The sequence below is a fragment of the Temnothorax longispinosus genome, chromosome 7 (genome assembly GCF_030848805.1).
Source record: "Temnothorax longispinosus isolate EJ_2023e chromosome 7, Tlon_JGU_v1, whole genome shotgun sequence".
Classification (NCBI taxonomy): Eukaryota; Metazoa; Arthropoda; class Insecta; order Hymenoptera; family Formicidae; genus Temnothorax; species Temnothorax longispinosus.
The window spans coordinates 21,904,093-21,919,934 of record NC_092364.1 but is presented as its reverse complement, the minus strand read 5'-3'; the positions used below and the strand labels follow the sequence as shown (position 1 = coordinate 21,919,934).

Sequence of the window (15,842 nt, the reverse complement as noted above, 5' to 3'; positions counted from 1 at the left end):
TAATTAACCGATACACTGACTTCCTTGAAATGAAACTTGTGTGTAAAAGTGTATAAAAAAAGAAATTTTGTCTTAACTCTATTGGAAATTTTCCCTCTTTTACTCCTATAATATAAAACACGTTACCTTGCTACGAAATTATCGCTTGCGATAGAAAAAAAGTGGAAAAATGGAAAATGTGCGAAACAAATTTGAAGATACTGAGGATGATTAAATTTTTCAGCCAGTTTTCTTTAAATCAAGTTTCTATAAAATATATAAGAGTTTATGTGTGTGTCAAAGACATTAAAATGTGAATTATGCAATTTGTATCTTGCAATATTACATTTACTGCAGATTTTTAACCCAGTTACGTGCTAACAAGAACTGTAAGTGCATTGCAAGGTGACAGTTGAGATGCATTCGAGTGGGCTGACGGTAGCGGCAGCAACAATTGGCGACGAAATAAAAAAGAAAAAAGACTTCGATGTAACGAGATAAGACTGTTGTGTAATCGGCTGTACGACCAAAAAGAAATCAAGCACGTACGTTGCTTCCACGATTCCTCTTTGCCGTGAAAATCCCAAACGAGTTTCCGACGTATTCGCCAAAAATTTCTGTCGACTGTCTCAGACATCTTTGAGCACCCGGTATTCGTATTCTCCTTCTCTCTTTCTCTCTCTTCGAACGAATATCCAAAGCTCGACTATAGCTAGGCACGTCCGCGCGAGAAGCTTTGTGTTAGAGGGCGATGATCGATTGTTCGATGTAATATCGAGTGTATATTATCCGAACGACAAACATATCGGCATGCTCCGTTTGCAACGTGCCAATCTCCGGCTGCACATACCTTCGCTTTTAACAGTCTACCGAATCGCATGCTGTCATGACGATTCCGCACATAGTTTCGCGATATGAATTCTATTGTACAGTTTGTGTAGAATATGAATCTAACGACAGTATCTAAATAACTGATTACAGTTATTTAGATACTGTCGTTATTAAGTACGGAAACAATTATAAAAAAAAGTTCTGAAATAAAAAGAATGAATGCGAGGAAAAAATGGCAGAAACACGAAGATCTGAAGAATTGGAATAAATCGGCAATTTAAATGTTGGACGTAACGGGAATGCACAGTTTACAAAATCATTCACGGGCCGAAATTAATTCCTGAATCTCATCCGTGTATTCGATGTATTTCCCGAATACGAACGCGTATTCCATTCTTATGCACACATGCCAGAAGGCGACCAGACGACGACTGGTAATGCGACAAGAACATTTATACGACATTCGTAATACAGCAGTGTAGAGAAAAGGATTCGTGTATTTTATGGATTTGAGAGTTGGCTCGGTATTATACATATAATAGAAGACGACGTCGCGGAATGACGTATCGAAACTTCGGGGTTTATGTTTGTATAAAACCGACGGAGAAGACTGTTATGACAGTCATAAAATAATTGCTATGACCCATGCCGTTCCCTGTTTTATTATCGTACGACAGAACGGAGTACCATGTCGTAAATTAAACTTGATATTCTTATCTCGCGTTATTTGACGCACGACGTGAGACTTTATTCCCGCCTTTATTCTGTATTTAATTATTTCAACATGTTGTATAAATATGTCCATAATTGAGTCGAGACAAGCGATAATACGGTCGAAACTCGACTCAAAACCATTTGCGTTAAGTAACTGAACGAGCGACAGAACGTAATTAAAAGGAAGATGGAGGATAATGTGCCGTATACGAACCAATTCGCGAGCTAATTACGCGAATAGCGAGCTCAAATGCCATTCTCAAATTGTCGACCGGCTGCTGCTGTCTCCCGCTGCCGCTACTGGTAATCACCTTCCGTCCCGGAAATGACGATCAATGTAATGACGTCGACGGCGTTTTTCCCATCGGCGTAGCGGCGCACTAGCTATCTGCAAAAGCGGCATGGCTGGCCAATTTGTCGGGCATTAATGATGGCGACCGACGGCGCGTTAAGTGAACACCGTTTATAATCGCGCTGATTACAGCCAGGTCCATTGATTGTCCAAGCATAACCTTGGCAACGCGGGCGAGATGCGGTCGTCCGGTTTTCCCCTCTGGGGTAACATCATCCCTCCGCTCAGCATCGGCGAAAGGGTGAATTTTCGGACCGATGGATCCGTCTCGCTTCGCCGACGCGTTAATGGAACGCATCAGCGTTTTGCAAACGCGCCCGACTCTTCGACGCGGTGTTCGACACAAAATCGTTAATACAAAAAGAGAATGAATAATTTTGCATAATAATTCGAACGTGTCCTCTTATTCGGTGAAAAAGAAAATTGCACGTGTGAAAAATTGATAGCTCATATAACACATATATTCGCAAAGATTTAGTCTGAATCTCTGAATATTTGTTACAAAGGAAATATTGATATCCGGTGACTATTCATATACGTTTGCCTAAACTGCGAATAATAGTTTATTGATTTTTCGTAATAGGGTCGTCATACTGAAAAGCGCACAATCGAGATCCCCTTCTCTCTTTGAATCTTAACCGATTGGTTTTTACTGTTGTACAATCGATCTTTCTCTCTATTCTTTCATCTAAGATTAAAAGCTACGATTTTAATCATAGCTGACATTTTTGATCATAACCATCCTTTGTTGGTCTACCAAACCGAACTCAGGATATAAAATCCTCCAGTAAATAATTTTTATATAATATTATTTTGAGTTATTATAATTTTATTTTTATACAAGGAAATATAAGAGAAAAATCTAATAGACTATCGCTTTGAAGTTTTATCTTCAAGGTAGACTTATCAAGTTATAAATCGTATTTTTAAGCTTAGAGTTGCGAAGCTTCCGATTTTCCACCTCCATCAGGCATTTCTCGTACCGTTTGATATAATATATTATATACATGGAGTCTAGCCACACGTCCGAAGAGATCGAAGCCCTTTGCGAAGTTATTTCAAGACGAGAGCCAGAGAAGTCGCACAAAGCGGAGTCTCGCCGTGCTTCGAAATCGAATTACGCGGCGGTTGAGAAACGACGCGAAGACTGAAGGGCGAAAGATAGGTAGGAAGATACAACGAAACAACAAGGGAGTTGGGCCGATGGGGGATGGAGAAGCCTCTCTCTCACTTTCTCTCTGTCTCTCTCTTTCTCTCCGGGTATAAAAACGAGTTATACTCCACTTCACCTTGATATATTTAACTGCCTTTGTCTTTTATCATATAGCGGCGCTTTCACCCCTTGAACGCGTTTAAGGTGGAACGTGGGAATCTTGTTTTTTTTTCTTTTGGGAAAGCTTATTTAACCACTTACACTCTATCTACCAAAGAGAGATCAAATAAACTAAGCGAAACCACGTTAACATTACAACCACATTGCAATAATAATGGCAGCAATAACAAATCTAATAATAAGTTATTTTAGCTTCTACGAGATTGTAGTAATGCAACTACAGTAAAATCAATTACTTCTGTGATAATTTCTTATCATCGATATTATACTGATATTTTATCGCAAGTCTTATAAAATTTGTCTCGAACTGTCGCGACGGTATCGATCACATGTTTGAAAAAGAAACCTCCCGCGAAGAAAATAAAATATTTGGAAAATCCAGGCAACGTTTCGCTGACTGACACAAGGGAGATGATGGACAGGAAGACGGAGAGCTACGAAAGTCTGTAAAGGCGATGAACGGTTTAATCTAGTTGTTAATTTATAGCGAATCCTTTAACATGTTCGTTATCAGGATCGAATAGCACAAAGGACTTAATCTCGCTACTTCATTTGCATACAACCCTCTCGGAGTTCCGATTTGGCTTGAGAAAGGGTGGACCGACAGATGCAATTAACTCATTCGTAGTCCTCTACCCCTGACTCAAAAAATAAACTGTCCGCTGAACGGCAAACAGGATGCAGATCGCGCCGCAGAATAATAAACCTCGACCGTAATTCGAAAATAAAATGGTGGAAGCCGGGAATAAGAAGATATCCCCGAATAAAAACTGCATATTATTGGATTTTATCATTTCATTACGAAAATTGTAATAATGCGATAAGACGGAATAATTTTAATTTCCACCAAATTCTAATGAATACGATAAAAAAAAAAGAATTTGCAATTGGGAAGAAACAATATGTCACAGTAAAAATAATTTTTTGGTTGGACAAGAAAGATTCAACGGCAAATGTATAAGAATATAAATATCGAAAATCAATATCAACTTTCAAAAAATAGATTTCGTGTAACAGGACAAATTCTATCTCCCGTTCGAGCTCACCGTGCTTTACCGCTTATATAAAACAAATTCTGTCACATCGTGTTACACCGTGCCGATTTCCGCGACCGTATTTCGAAATGTTTCGATATCAACCACTCGCTGAATTCTCGATTTCCAATCTTTCAGTCGAGTGTACCCTGGGAAATTGAAACTGAAATACCTTGCGCCACTTTAACGAACCGCATGAAATAGAAGATTCGCGGGGAGATTCTAAAATATTAAACCGATATAATCCTCCGTGTGCTATGTCAGGTAATACCGTGTGGTATTTATATTTAACCACAGCACCGCGTTTACAATCGAGTTTAAATTTTCAGTTTTCAATTTATCACTGGCGAGTCTTCCGGTCCAACTGTCTCAAATTAAAAGAGGATTACACCGTCTAATGAAAATTTTCGCGCGCGCGCGCGCGCGCGTGTGTGTGTGTGTGTGTGTGTGTGTGTGTGTGTGTGATTCGTAAGTTTTACTTACGAATCTTGCTGAACGAGAGAATGTTCTGCGAAACGTCTTTTATGAAAAAAGCGACAAGTAAGAAAAGGAACGGTTTGCCATGACATAAGGAAGATTTTTCATGGATAGCTCTATTTTTGACGAAATCAGAAAAATGAATGTCATAGATGAGCCGAGAGGAAACGGAGTAAAAGAACGACAAAAGGAAAGGAAAAAAATAGGATAAAACTAAATTCGTGACCACTGCCGCGTTCCGTAAAATCGTCCGCGATGTCAGCGAAATCGTCGCGTTTCCTCGGGATCGCTTCTGTAACGCGAGAGATAAGACTCACCCTTTGCGCCGTAAACGTGATTTCCCTCCGAGTGGAAAAATTTTTTTTTCTCCGCGTTCTTTCGCCCGACCAAAAGGAGCATCCCGCCGAGCCTTTTCGCTCGGGTGATAAAAATCCTTCTAAATCTTGCCGAAAACCTTGCAAAAGCCGGTACCCACGGGACGATTCGCTCTGAGAAATACTGTCCCGTTGGAAGACGCGAAATTTGCATCTAACGACTCGCGATCGCGCAAATAATCTTCTGTAGAAACGCGCCGTCGTAAAGAAGTACTTGAACGAATTGAAAAGTGGGCCTACCTTTGTGCCTCAAACGGATATGCTGTCAAACGGTGAGACTTAAATTCTTTTTTCGTGAAACTCAAACAAGTTTCAACTTTCTCGTTGAAAATTACAGTTGGTATCTGAATTATTCGGTACAATACACCGAAATTCTCTCTTTGTATAACCGCGAGGTATTATTTTAAGAAAGCTGAACGAAGGGACGTCGAATATAAAATTTCGACGAAAGCGCAATTCCACTTACCGCCCTCGTGCTGTACGCCTGGTTCACGTTGTTGACGTTGTTATTGATGTGATTGTTGTTGTTGAGATGATTGCTGGTGGAGTTGGTAGTGGAGTTGTTGTTGCTTGCGTGATGATTCGAGTGGTTCCCATTGTTGTGCTTGTTATGCTTGTGCAGCACCATCGCGGCGAACATGTCGAATGTCTACCGCGCACCGTAAGCACGCGGAACGAGCAGGATAGTCTTTCGAAAATGCGCCGACCTCACTACTCCTCGTTTCACCGCATGACTCGAGCCGTCCACTTCGACTGACCGAGCTAAAATACCGCGCGTTCGATTCGTTGCGACAGTCAACAACAAATGTGAGAAAATTGTGCGTCTGGTGGATGGAGAGACCTTCAAACCTTTTTATAACTCTTGAAGAATCGGAGAATTTCTTTCTCGATAAATTTTGCAATATGCTCGAAAAAAATTTTCTACTTCAATATGTTTTGCTTATCCTAAAGTAAAGACATTAAGACACTTGCCTTAACGAATTCGTAATGTCTTTCAGTTTTTTAAGATTAATCGAGTTACAAAAGGATAGTCGTTTACCGAGACGCGTGTAGAAATTGCGACAGTAATAAATTGTGCTTCGGCTTCAACACTGAAGATCGAAAAAACTTCGCTCGACTTTCGTCTGAGATTCTGGTACACAACAGACGATTTACTGCTTCACGAAGAAAGGCTAATTTCATTTCGGCGCCTGCGGAACGACGAGGATACCATGCGGCTTGCGAATCCGTATAGGAAACCGCGTGTAATCGAAGCACAATTGAATGAGCAAAAAAGCTTCTCGGACTTTCTCCCGTTAATTTCATTGAACGAACTCACCGCGTAATGGAAAACAACGGCAAAACCGCAGATGCAGCAGTTGGTATCTTGTGATTGTTTATGATGCCGCGAATCGGGGTTCGAAACGCGTGATAAAGAATTTTCTGCTTATATTTTGACGGAATATCTGTCTTTGGACGCGAAGTACTTTCTTTCGTTCACTTTTCCGAAGTGTATTATGCCCAATAAACTTACAACGCATACGCTTTACGAACTTCTCGCACCGCACTCGTCGGTTTAAAAAGACTGCTACTACTTGTAGAATAGCCAAGAATACGAATGTAATACGCGCGAATGTAAAGCCAACCGGAATTTTTGCGGTAACAACAGCCAATTAGTAATTAGCGTAAAATAATTATTTATCCTCGTCATCCTCGTGGCCTTCGATGACTAATGCGCCGCGGCGATAATGTGGAGACTTAAGTGCAGCTTTTTACATCATCGGAATTGACAATGAGTCATCGATCGTAGTTAAATTGTATCACGTTCTTGGATCGTTGAACGCAATAGGTTTCTCTTGCGTAATCTAATACGCGTATAAATCGCGGTTTCAAAATTTGTTATAAACTTTTTGATTAAATATCGAAAGATTATGATAAACGATAAAGAAATTATTTGTTGACAATCAAATCGCAACGGAATCAGAAATGCTTGCTACATATCTAAGGTCAACCGCGTTTAAAGGCGCGTTCGAAACGCGAGAACCGTTCTTGCAAATAAGAGAAACACTGCACGCGAGGAACGCACCGGCTGCCGGCACCTATCGATTTGTTATAAATAGTCAGGTGCAGCGAACTGCGGCTATTCATCTTCTCTCCCTCTCTCTATCTCTCTGTTGGCTTCTCCCCCCCCTCCCCGCCACCTTTTAACGTAGCAACCATCCATCCCTCTTTCTCTTTGGTTTGTGTAACGTGTAACGTCGATCGGATCTCCACAAACCACGATTTTCATTGTAAACATCGTTTACCACATGCTGCATATACGGAGGGATGTAACCTTCCATTACGTCGATCTAAGGCACCGCCGCGCCGCGGCCGATAAATTGTTTAAAGTGCCGTTTTAACTTCGTTCCTCTTTCTCTCTATCCTTCGATTTGATATATGAGATCCCTGTCACTTGTATTACCATATGACTTTGTTACGACCACATTTACTGCAGTTCAATCGTGTGTATATAATCCTTGCTCTCGAATAACTTTTTTTATATCTCAGATATCAGAGATATATTACGTGAGAGTATTACGTTTAAAATTTTATTTCCAACACATTTAATTTGCTTAAATATCTAAAATATCTCGATGTACCCATCATCATCATGCTGTGATAAAGAAAATATATGATATCAAGAGCTATTTTATATTTACAATTCAACATATCCTTTTCCTTTTGCTCCTACATAAAACTACTCATGATTTGAATAACGAGCGATCATAAAAACTGCCTGCAATAAATGTTCGCAATAAATTAATTAACTCAAGTCGCTGTAATTCCTGACAAACAAATACCGATGAGGGAATACGTTAAAATATAGGCCATCGTAACAATGTATTCAAGCAAAGTGGGCGATGCGTTGGTTGTCGATCTATCTGTGAATGGGGCTGTCAATACGAATATTTATCTGAAGAGTTAATGACGCAAACGGTATAACTCAAACGATTGTAACGTCCTACGAAAAGCCATTACAACGAGATGTCCTCCTCGGAAGACTCGTTGGTTCGTGTACCGTACGTATTTACTGTTAATTGGAATAGTTATTCGAACTCGGTCGAGCTGATTGGCCGATGCAGGATTGGCCGGATGTCTCGCGGCAGGTGGGGCTCCTCGGTCTAACGCACAACGTAACGCGGTTAGCGCCATGGCGATAATTGCGACCAGAACATCGCCTTGTAATCGAATTGGGTCGCGCGTGAATCCCGGTCGCCTCTTGCATTACGATCATCGTGATATTCGCTTCGCGCTCTTTGTAATTCCGCGTCGCGAAAACTACGTAGTATATGAGATATGTCGAGATAAATTCTTTAACAACGGATAGTCGAAAATGTATATGCGACTGCTGTACGATTCTGGAAATCCTGTTACATAATCGGTATCGGTGACACCGTTTTAACTCTCTGTGTTTTTATTGCCTGGAAACAGCCAATCGATTTACTCATGGCTCTCGAGCCACCGATAAGCAGCAAGCGCGGATAGTAATATAATCATAAAGTAAATTGTATAAAACCGCGATAATTAAAAACTTTTCCAACTTAATATTCAAGTCATGTTTAAGCCTCCGCTGGAAATCACAGCGAAAGAATTCAAGTTACATATAATATCGTTAATCGATTTCAAATTGTACAGAAAGCAATGAGCCGACTGTCATTAAAAGAGATTGTTGGCTTGATCATTTAAAAAAAGAAGAAAAAACAGATTATTGGCCGTAATCGAGTGCGTTTTCATTCATGCATCAACGGGATTCAATCGCGGTAACTTTTCCAATTAATTGAACTGAAATCTCTGTAGAAAAAGGGATTAATTAAATTTATCGATACGCATCGCGCCGCAATCGCCCATGGCAATTGAAACGAGAGAATCAAATATATCTATTTTTTCTATTTGTCGATACCTACTCGTCTTTTTATGTATTTGAAAAATATTGATCGTTGTAAGTTGATTGCATGTCTTTCTCGAATAGTAAACCGATTGTTAAGATTCTAGACCTCTTTTCATTCTAAAAAATGTTGCAGCATACAAAATTCGTATCGTAATATAGAAACAGAATAATTTTACGTGATTGTAGATTTTGTTGCGGAAAGAGTTCGTCGGTTGATTCACTTTGGGAAACGCCGTTTCGCAGGATTTTCCATTAACTGCATTGCCCTCGAGCGAGCGGCGCAATCCTTATTCGCGACGATAGGATGTCGACGAAGGATTTGGGCGAAGGTCGGTTCCAGTTCGTAAAGCCGAGCGTATAAAGTTTTCGCCGCGCGTTCGTTGTTTTGCAGAACGAAATCGGGCGAGTTTCTTGTCGTGCACCGGCAACGCGGCAAGGACAACGGCAGAGACGACGAGTCAGTTCAGACAAATATTTCGGCAAAAAATACTCCCTTAGCTCTTCGACATTACGCTACTCCGCTTTTCGTGTTTGCATGACTTTCAATTCTACGAGATTTCCGTCTCGCTTGATTCGCATTTCATTTCAATTTCAAGTTGAAATAATACATTTCAGCGAGCATGACTTCGTTAAAGATTCAGGACTTAGTAAATAACGTATTGTAGAACAAAGTTGAATTAGATCTTGGAAAATTCGCCTTTGTAATATCACGTATACATAAGTGAGAGAGCAGATTGTGACACTAATGATCTCTTTCTTTCTCGCGATACTTGTGGAAGAAATTCGAAGAAAGTCGCGTTTTCTTTGACGAACGTTCTGTTTGGAAGAGTTCGAGCCCAAGCGATATTCCGCTTCACATGCAACGACGAGAGCACTTGTGTTTGATTTACGATACATTGGACAAGGAGATATTATAGTGGTGTATCATATAAAGATATTGAAAACTCGCCGCAGAGACGATTTACGATCACGTCGAGCAAGAAAAGATGAAGCCGTCGTATAAAAACATCATGGATCTAGCGACTCCATTTTCTTCTTTCCCTCTTCACGCACAGGAAATTCCAATCAGTCATGTTATAGACTATCCATCTTTTCGCCATTTGATATCTCAATGCATCAATGTCATTAATCCATTCCTAATTAATTAACCATAATTACGTAATGGACGTGAAGCAGACCAACTGGGTACCTCGCGGTAATGATCATTGAAACAGATGATTTTGCTTGATTGTCCATCTACCTCGCAGAAACGAAACAGTTACAATCATTTGACGTGTCTCTAGTATAACAATCTTCCAACTGCGCTCTAACTGTTCACGAACTGCTCGTTAGGCAAATGTGTTCAGACGCTTCGGAGCAGCGGAGTAAAGATTGTTTAATCTCACCGATGCGCTAAATTTTCGATCGGATGAAAAAAAAAGACGCAGTCTCAGTCCTAGTCGACGTATATTCCAGACGCAGCCAGAACTCGTGTAATCTACATGTTCTCTCGCGCAACATGCATCCAGCGTTACACGACTGGTTATATAACGCACGTGCGCGCGTATGAGTATACATATGACGCAACGATGCATGTGCATCCCCGGGGAGGGCCAATATGGATGTAGAATATATAGTCGCACCGACACGGTACATGCAATGTCTACCTTTATCGAACTTTCGCGGCACGTGGAAAAAAAGCGCTTAGCCTGAGCGACGGCGACCGGAACAAAGCGCGACGATAGCTGCTGGCTACAGAAATGGCTGATTTTACTACCGTTTTTTTTTTTTTAATACGCGACGGCCGGGCCGTCACAACGAGACTGCCCGATAATTGTCGGAAGTGCAAACAAACCAATATCTACGATAAAAAATTGAATGTGGTCTATGTATGATTAGCAATCTATTCAGCGGAGAAGATTTCTCCATTTTTGAAATTCAAACACACTAATTAGGCATGCTAATTAAGGTTGCCCTCATCAGCAATCACCGTGTATCGTATGAGGACTAATATTTGAACACAGTAGAATCGCTGCTAATTGCTTGCCGTTTCGCCCATTTGCTGCGCGAGCAAAAAGAAAGAGAATTAACAGCGTTTATATTCCGTCATTAAGCTCGGTTTCAAAAAATATATCGTGCAAACAGTTAGAAACAGCTGCTGCATTAACTTTACGCACGGAGGGTTTGGCCCTAAAAGAGTCCATTACGACGGCAGAGTGATATCGCGTTCTCTCGCTCGAAAAAGTAATTTCACCGCTCAGACATGTCCGACATAACCGCGAACGGTATCCTGACAGCCGTCGCGCGGCTACGAGAGCGCATTGTCTGACGCGTTCGCGACTGTCTGTCGACCGCCGATAGGATTCATGGAAAACTGGCCCATAGAAATCCACGATGGCGGTGTCAAACTCTCCGGGTATCATCGAAAGAGAGAAAGAGAGAGAGAGAGAGATATGCGCGCGTGCACACACACATATCGAGGCATTGCCTCGGAGGCAAGGACGTATTGTTTGCAACAGACAGATTCATTTAAACTTGTCGTTTGCCGCGGGATACCCGCCGGAGTTCTCTCGGTTCTCCATTAAACGGCACTCAGACGCGAGCTTTTGCACCTGTATACATACGTTTCCGATCGCGTCAAAATTCATAACGCGCCGATATTTTTGGAGTCCCGCCAACAACTGGTAACGCGCGATACACTGTGGCCCACGGGTAAACTATCAGGAGTAAATTTTACCGTGCCAGATGAAATATCAGCGCAAATTAACAGTGTCATGTAGGAAACACCGATGTTTTAATTCATATCCAACATTTACTAAGGGACGCTCTGTAGAATCCACGTTAAATTAATTGGTGTGGTTTTTTTTCGATAATATAGACGTGCATCTCGTTTACCTCAATTCCGCCATCGCCGACTAATGAAAGTCCAGCCGGCGCGCATTAATGGACTGAAAATTTATCATTCAAAGCGATTCGTATAATAATAATGGTTGAAGTAATAAATGTTACGCATTCGGTAACAGGCTAGAATTTTAATAAAACGTTTCGGTCAGCGGTTGAACGCAGCCAGGAGCCATCTACATTAATTTCGTTAATGTCGTTTACGGACAATTAAATTTTGTGTTTGGACACGATCAGTACTCATTAATCTACGCGCCAAGCGCAGATTGCGATGCGTCGTCGAGCACAAAACGTATTTTGATAAAATGTGTTAATTATACACGGAAAAAAAAATTAGCTGCTATAGCAAATCTGGTTGTAAAATATGGCTAACTAACATTTTTTACAACTAGATTTGCTACAGTATAGCTAATCCTTTTTTTTTCGTGTATAATTGAACGAAATTGCTTCGCATGCGCTCTCACATCCTCTAGCTTGCGATCGTGTTTTATATGTATTAATAATTAAATAGTAATAAACATGATGTTTCGAGAATCCTTTCACGATGTTGCAGAATTTTCACCGACAGGTTGCATACGAATGATATGTGACTTTGATAGGGTGCAATGTACGTAACTATATGCATTTCGCACGTTTGTCCATGGTGCCTGTCCATTCTACTGTCAAATTACGAATGTGGCGTGTCATATATAGGACGCACGGACGTGTTGCTCATATCGAAATAGCGAAGTGGGCATATCGAACAAATGCACACGTAAAGGCAGTGTAAACACAGTGAATAGTACCTAATTTGCAAATGTAATTTCGCTTCAGCTAACTCATTATTTGCAGAATATATACATACATATATATATTTTTTAAATTATTGATATATGTTATTAATATATCACAACCGAATAACATCATAAATTGTAAACAGACTGAAAAAGAGATTAATAGGATAGGTTAAAGCATTTTAACGGACTCTTGGTAATTACTAATTTTGCACGTGATAATTATAGCAGGTTGCAATTGACAATTTTGTAAATTTTATGTAACGCTTACTGTGGCAAAAGCGGCCAATCTAATTTATGCATTTTGCAGACGATTTAACGACTTAATGAGATTGACGGAAATGACGATCGATAATTTTGTCAGCGGAAATAACCATCTAATGTGTCGGAGAGTGACGTTCACCTAGCTGTCCCGACTGTCAGCTATCCGACGTATCCACGGAATTCGAAATATTCGGAAATAGACTTGTCTCCATCATCTCTTACCTGCCTGAAGCGCCGTCTAAAAATACGACAGAGTACATTCGCCGAGTGAACGAGGGATCGATGACTGCGGGTATTCGGTAAATGTGTTCCGCGCAAACAAACAATAAAGCCGGCGAATGAGAAGCTGCGATAGTGAATAATATTACACGATAATTAGAAATGAAAACGGATGTTGTTTCAGGCACAATATACGTCAAAGTGGACGTTTTATTACGCAATATTAATTAAACAAAGTAGACTTATTTTCTTCGTTCAATAAGGGAGGGCAAACAACATCCTGCATATCAACGGTATCTTGATTTTACACACTTGTGTTGTCGCACAAAGTTTCTCCGAAAGCGCGATTAATCAACAACGGTAAACTCGAGTTGTGCGAATTATATGATTAATAAAGTTTTGCGCAGCGGTATCTGGGAAACTCGATTCCAAAAGCCGTATAGGTATGCGGAAATGCGTAGTGACGCGATTGCGATATCGTATAATTTTTTTGCCTCAGTTATTAGATCATTTTTTATTAGAAACGATCTATAGCTTATAATGGCCAATACCATTTCCCTATTTGCGCTAGAACGCGCCATTAGAGTGAGAGGAACAGATGTGGAGTCAATGGAGTTTCGAAGAAATATGAAAAAGACGAATGAAAAATCGAAAGCCAGAACCAGGCAGGAGAAATTTTTGAAAATAGCTCTCGAGTCAATTTCCAGGTAGTTATCTACACTGCCCGATATAACCTAATAGCTCGCGTGCCCCTAATGGGTAAAGAAACTCTCCACGCACGAAAAGTAACGATCGAAACTACCACGCCGCTTGCACGCACGCACGCACTTATGGAAAATCAGATTTTGCAGAATTACTACGAAAATTGCACCGTTGTTACATGAATTATGTGAAAATATAGCTCATGTGAGAAGTTCACGGTGATATTCGTCAATGGACTACGTCTTATATGAATTTTCGTTTAATTTATCGCGCAAATACATTAGTGCAATGATACAAAAACCTCTCTACGAAACAAGATATTTACTTTTATCCCGCTGTTTCAACGCATCATATACCTAGTGTGAGTCAATGCTCAAAATCGAGGTCATTAAATCGAGGAAACGAAGATTATATTCCAATCTAACTTGTCTAGATTCCACGTCGACGAATATCGCAGCCCACACGTACGGTACACATAGTGTATGAAGCGGTTTGAAAGTAAGCTGTCTAAGCTGTGTAATTAATTCTTCGAAATCGTGGCAAACTCGCTAGAAAATCCAAACCCGTCTTACTACGCGAATATTCAAATGTCAGTACCGCAACCAGTTTCGCGGTACTCTTCCGCGACGGAATTAGCGTCGCGCTATCCACTTATTAGCGTTAGTTGCTCAACGGGTAAATTATACGCGGCCGCGATAGCCACACGACGATTTTATACTGCCGGATAATTTAAGTTCTCGTAAGTAGTCTATGATGTATTAGACGTATAAATATATTGAACAGGTATCTGTAGAACCTTTATTTGCTTTTTATTTGAGAGAAAAACTTAAAACGCGAAAACAAGTTGAACCTGCAATCAAACTGGTCACGACGACGAAATTACCAGTGGCATCATTTCCTGTATTTTTTTTACATTAAAATATATACAATTTCATAAGAACAATAAAAGCAGCCAATAATCGGAGCAATCTTTTATTTCCATCTGGCAAGAAATGACGCTCACGTTAAGATCTCGGCAGTAAAACTGCCACATGCTATTTCTCCATTTTTTTTCCGGGATGATATCGCGGAAGCTCCTCCGAGTCTCCTGGCGATACTTCTTTCGCTTCCGCACGGTTGTGCGTTTCTACTTCATTCGAGGAAAATGCCAGACGGCCCGGCGAGAGATCCCCAGCCCTATAACACTCCGGCGCGAGTATTATCAAAGTTCTTCCCCATAGACACCGTAAATCTTTGTGGGTGGAAGGAAAGGCGTTCCCCGTGGTCGGAGAGCCGGCACGACGAGACAAAGGAAACGCCGCGCTAAAGCCACTTTATCCGAACTTATCGTGTTTGCCTGTAACCGGCCTGCCCACTTTCAGACACCGCGGCGCATCGTGTCTGCCTGAAAATTCAATTTGCAAAATAGTATCGCGCAATTTCCTACGTAATTCACTCGCTGCGCCTGCAGTCGTCTGACAATGTTTCCATTGCCGCTTCATCCCATTATTCCTATCCACGTCAGACGTTTATGGAAATATCGGTAATGTCAGGTATTAAAACGCGTGATAATGACGTTACGCGTGTACCTTAATGCTTTTCTCTCGATTAATATCTATACAATTCAATTTCATTGAATTTATTAACACTATTTTTCTTATTTTTCAGAACATAAGATCAAAGTGGTTGCGCAGATGCGTTATGATCTTTAATATCGATCGCGACGATCAAGTCCACCACATTTCATCAAATTCCACGGCCACGCGAAAGTCTTCGGATCGGAACTCGTTCCATGGAATCGTCTCGTTCCAATGTGAACGGAGATATCTCTGCCGGGAGGAGACGCGCTCAAAGTAAGGAACGGTCGCGTCACGCGACGCCCATTTCAACAAGTCGCGGAAATCGGTACCGATATAGTTAGATACCTCCTCACTCTGTTACCCTCGCGATGGTTTACGGAACACAAAACGGTTTCTAGCGTTACGTGCGGGATCCGATGATCCCTGACACGAGAACGATGC

General features: G+C 40.9%; 1 protein-coding gene across 3 annotated transcripts in view; it reads right to left on the bottom strand.

The window, feature by feature from the left end:
• Positions 1-15,842, bottom strand: part of Gckiii (Germinal centre kinase III) — an 87,985-nt gene that overhangs the window by 44,605 nt on the left and 27,538 nt on the right. For 2 of the 3 annotated variants that reach the window (XM_071782565.1, XM_071782564.1), the window contains exon 2: positions 5,561-5,856. The exons of the other annotated variant lie outside the window; for it this stretch is intronic. In XM_071782565.1, coding sequence (XP_071638666.1) covers positions 5,561-5,734 — 174 coding nt within the window. In that variant the 5' untranslated portion in view covers positions 5,735-5,856. The remainder of the gene's footprint in view (positions 1-5,560; positions 5,857-15,842) is intronic. 3 annotated transcript variants of the gene reach the window in all.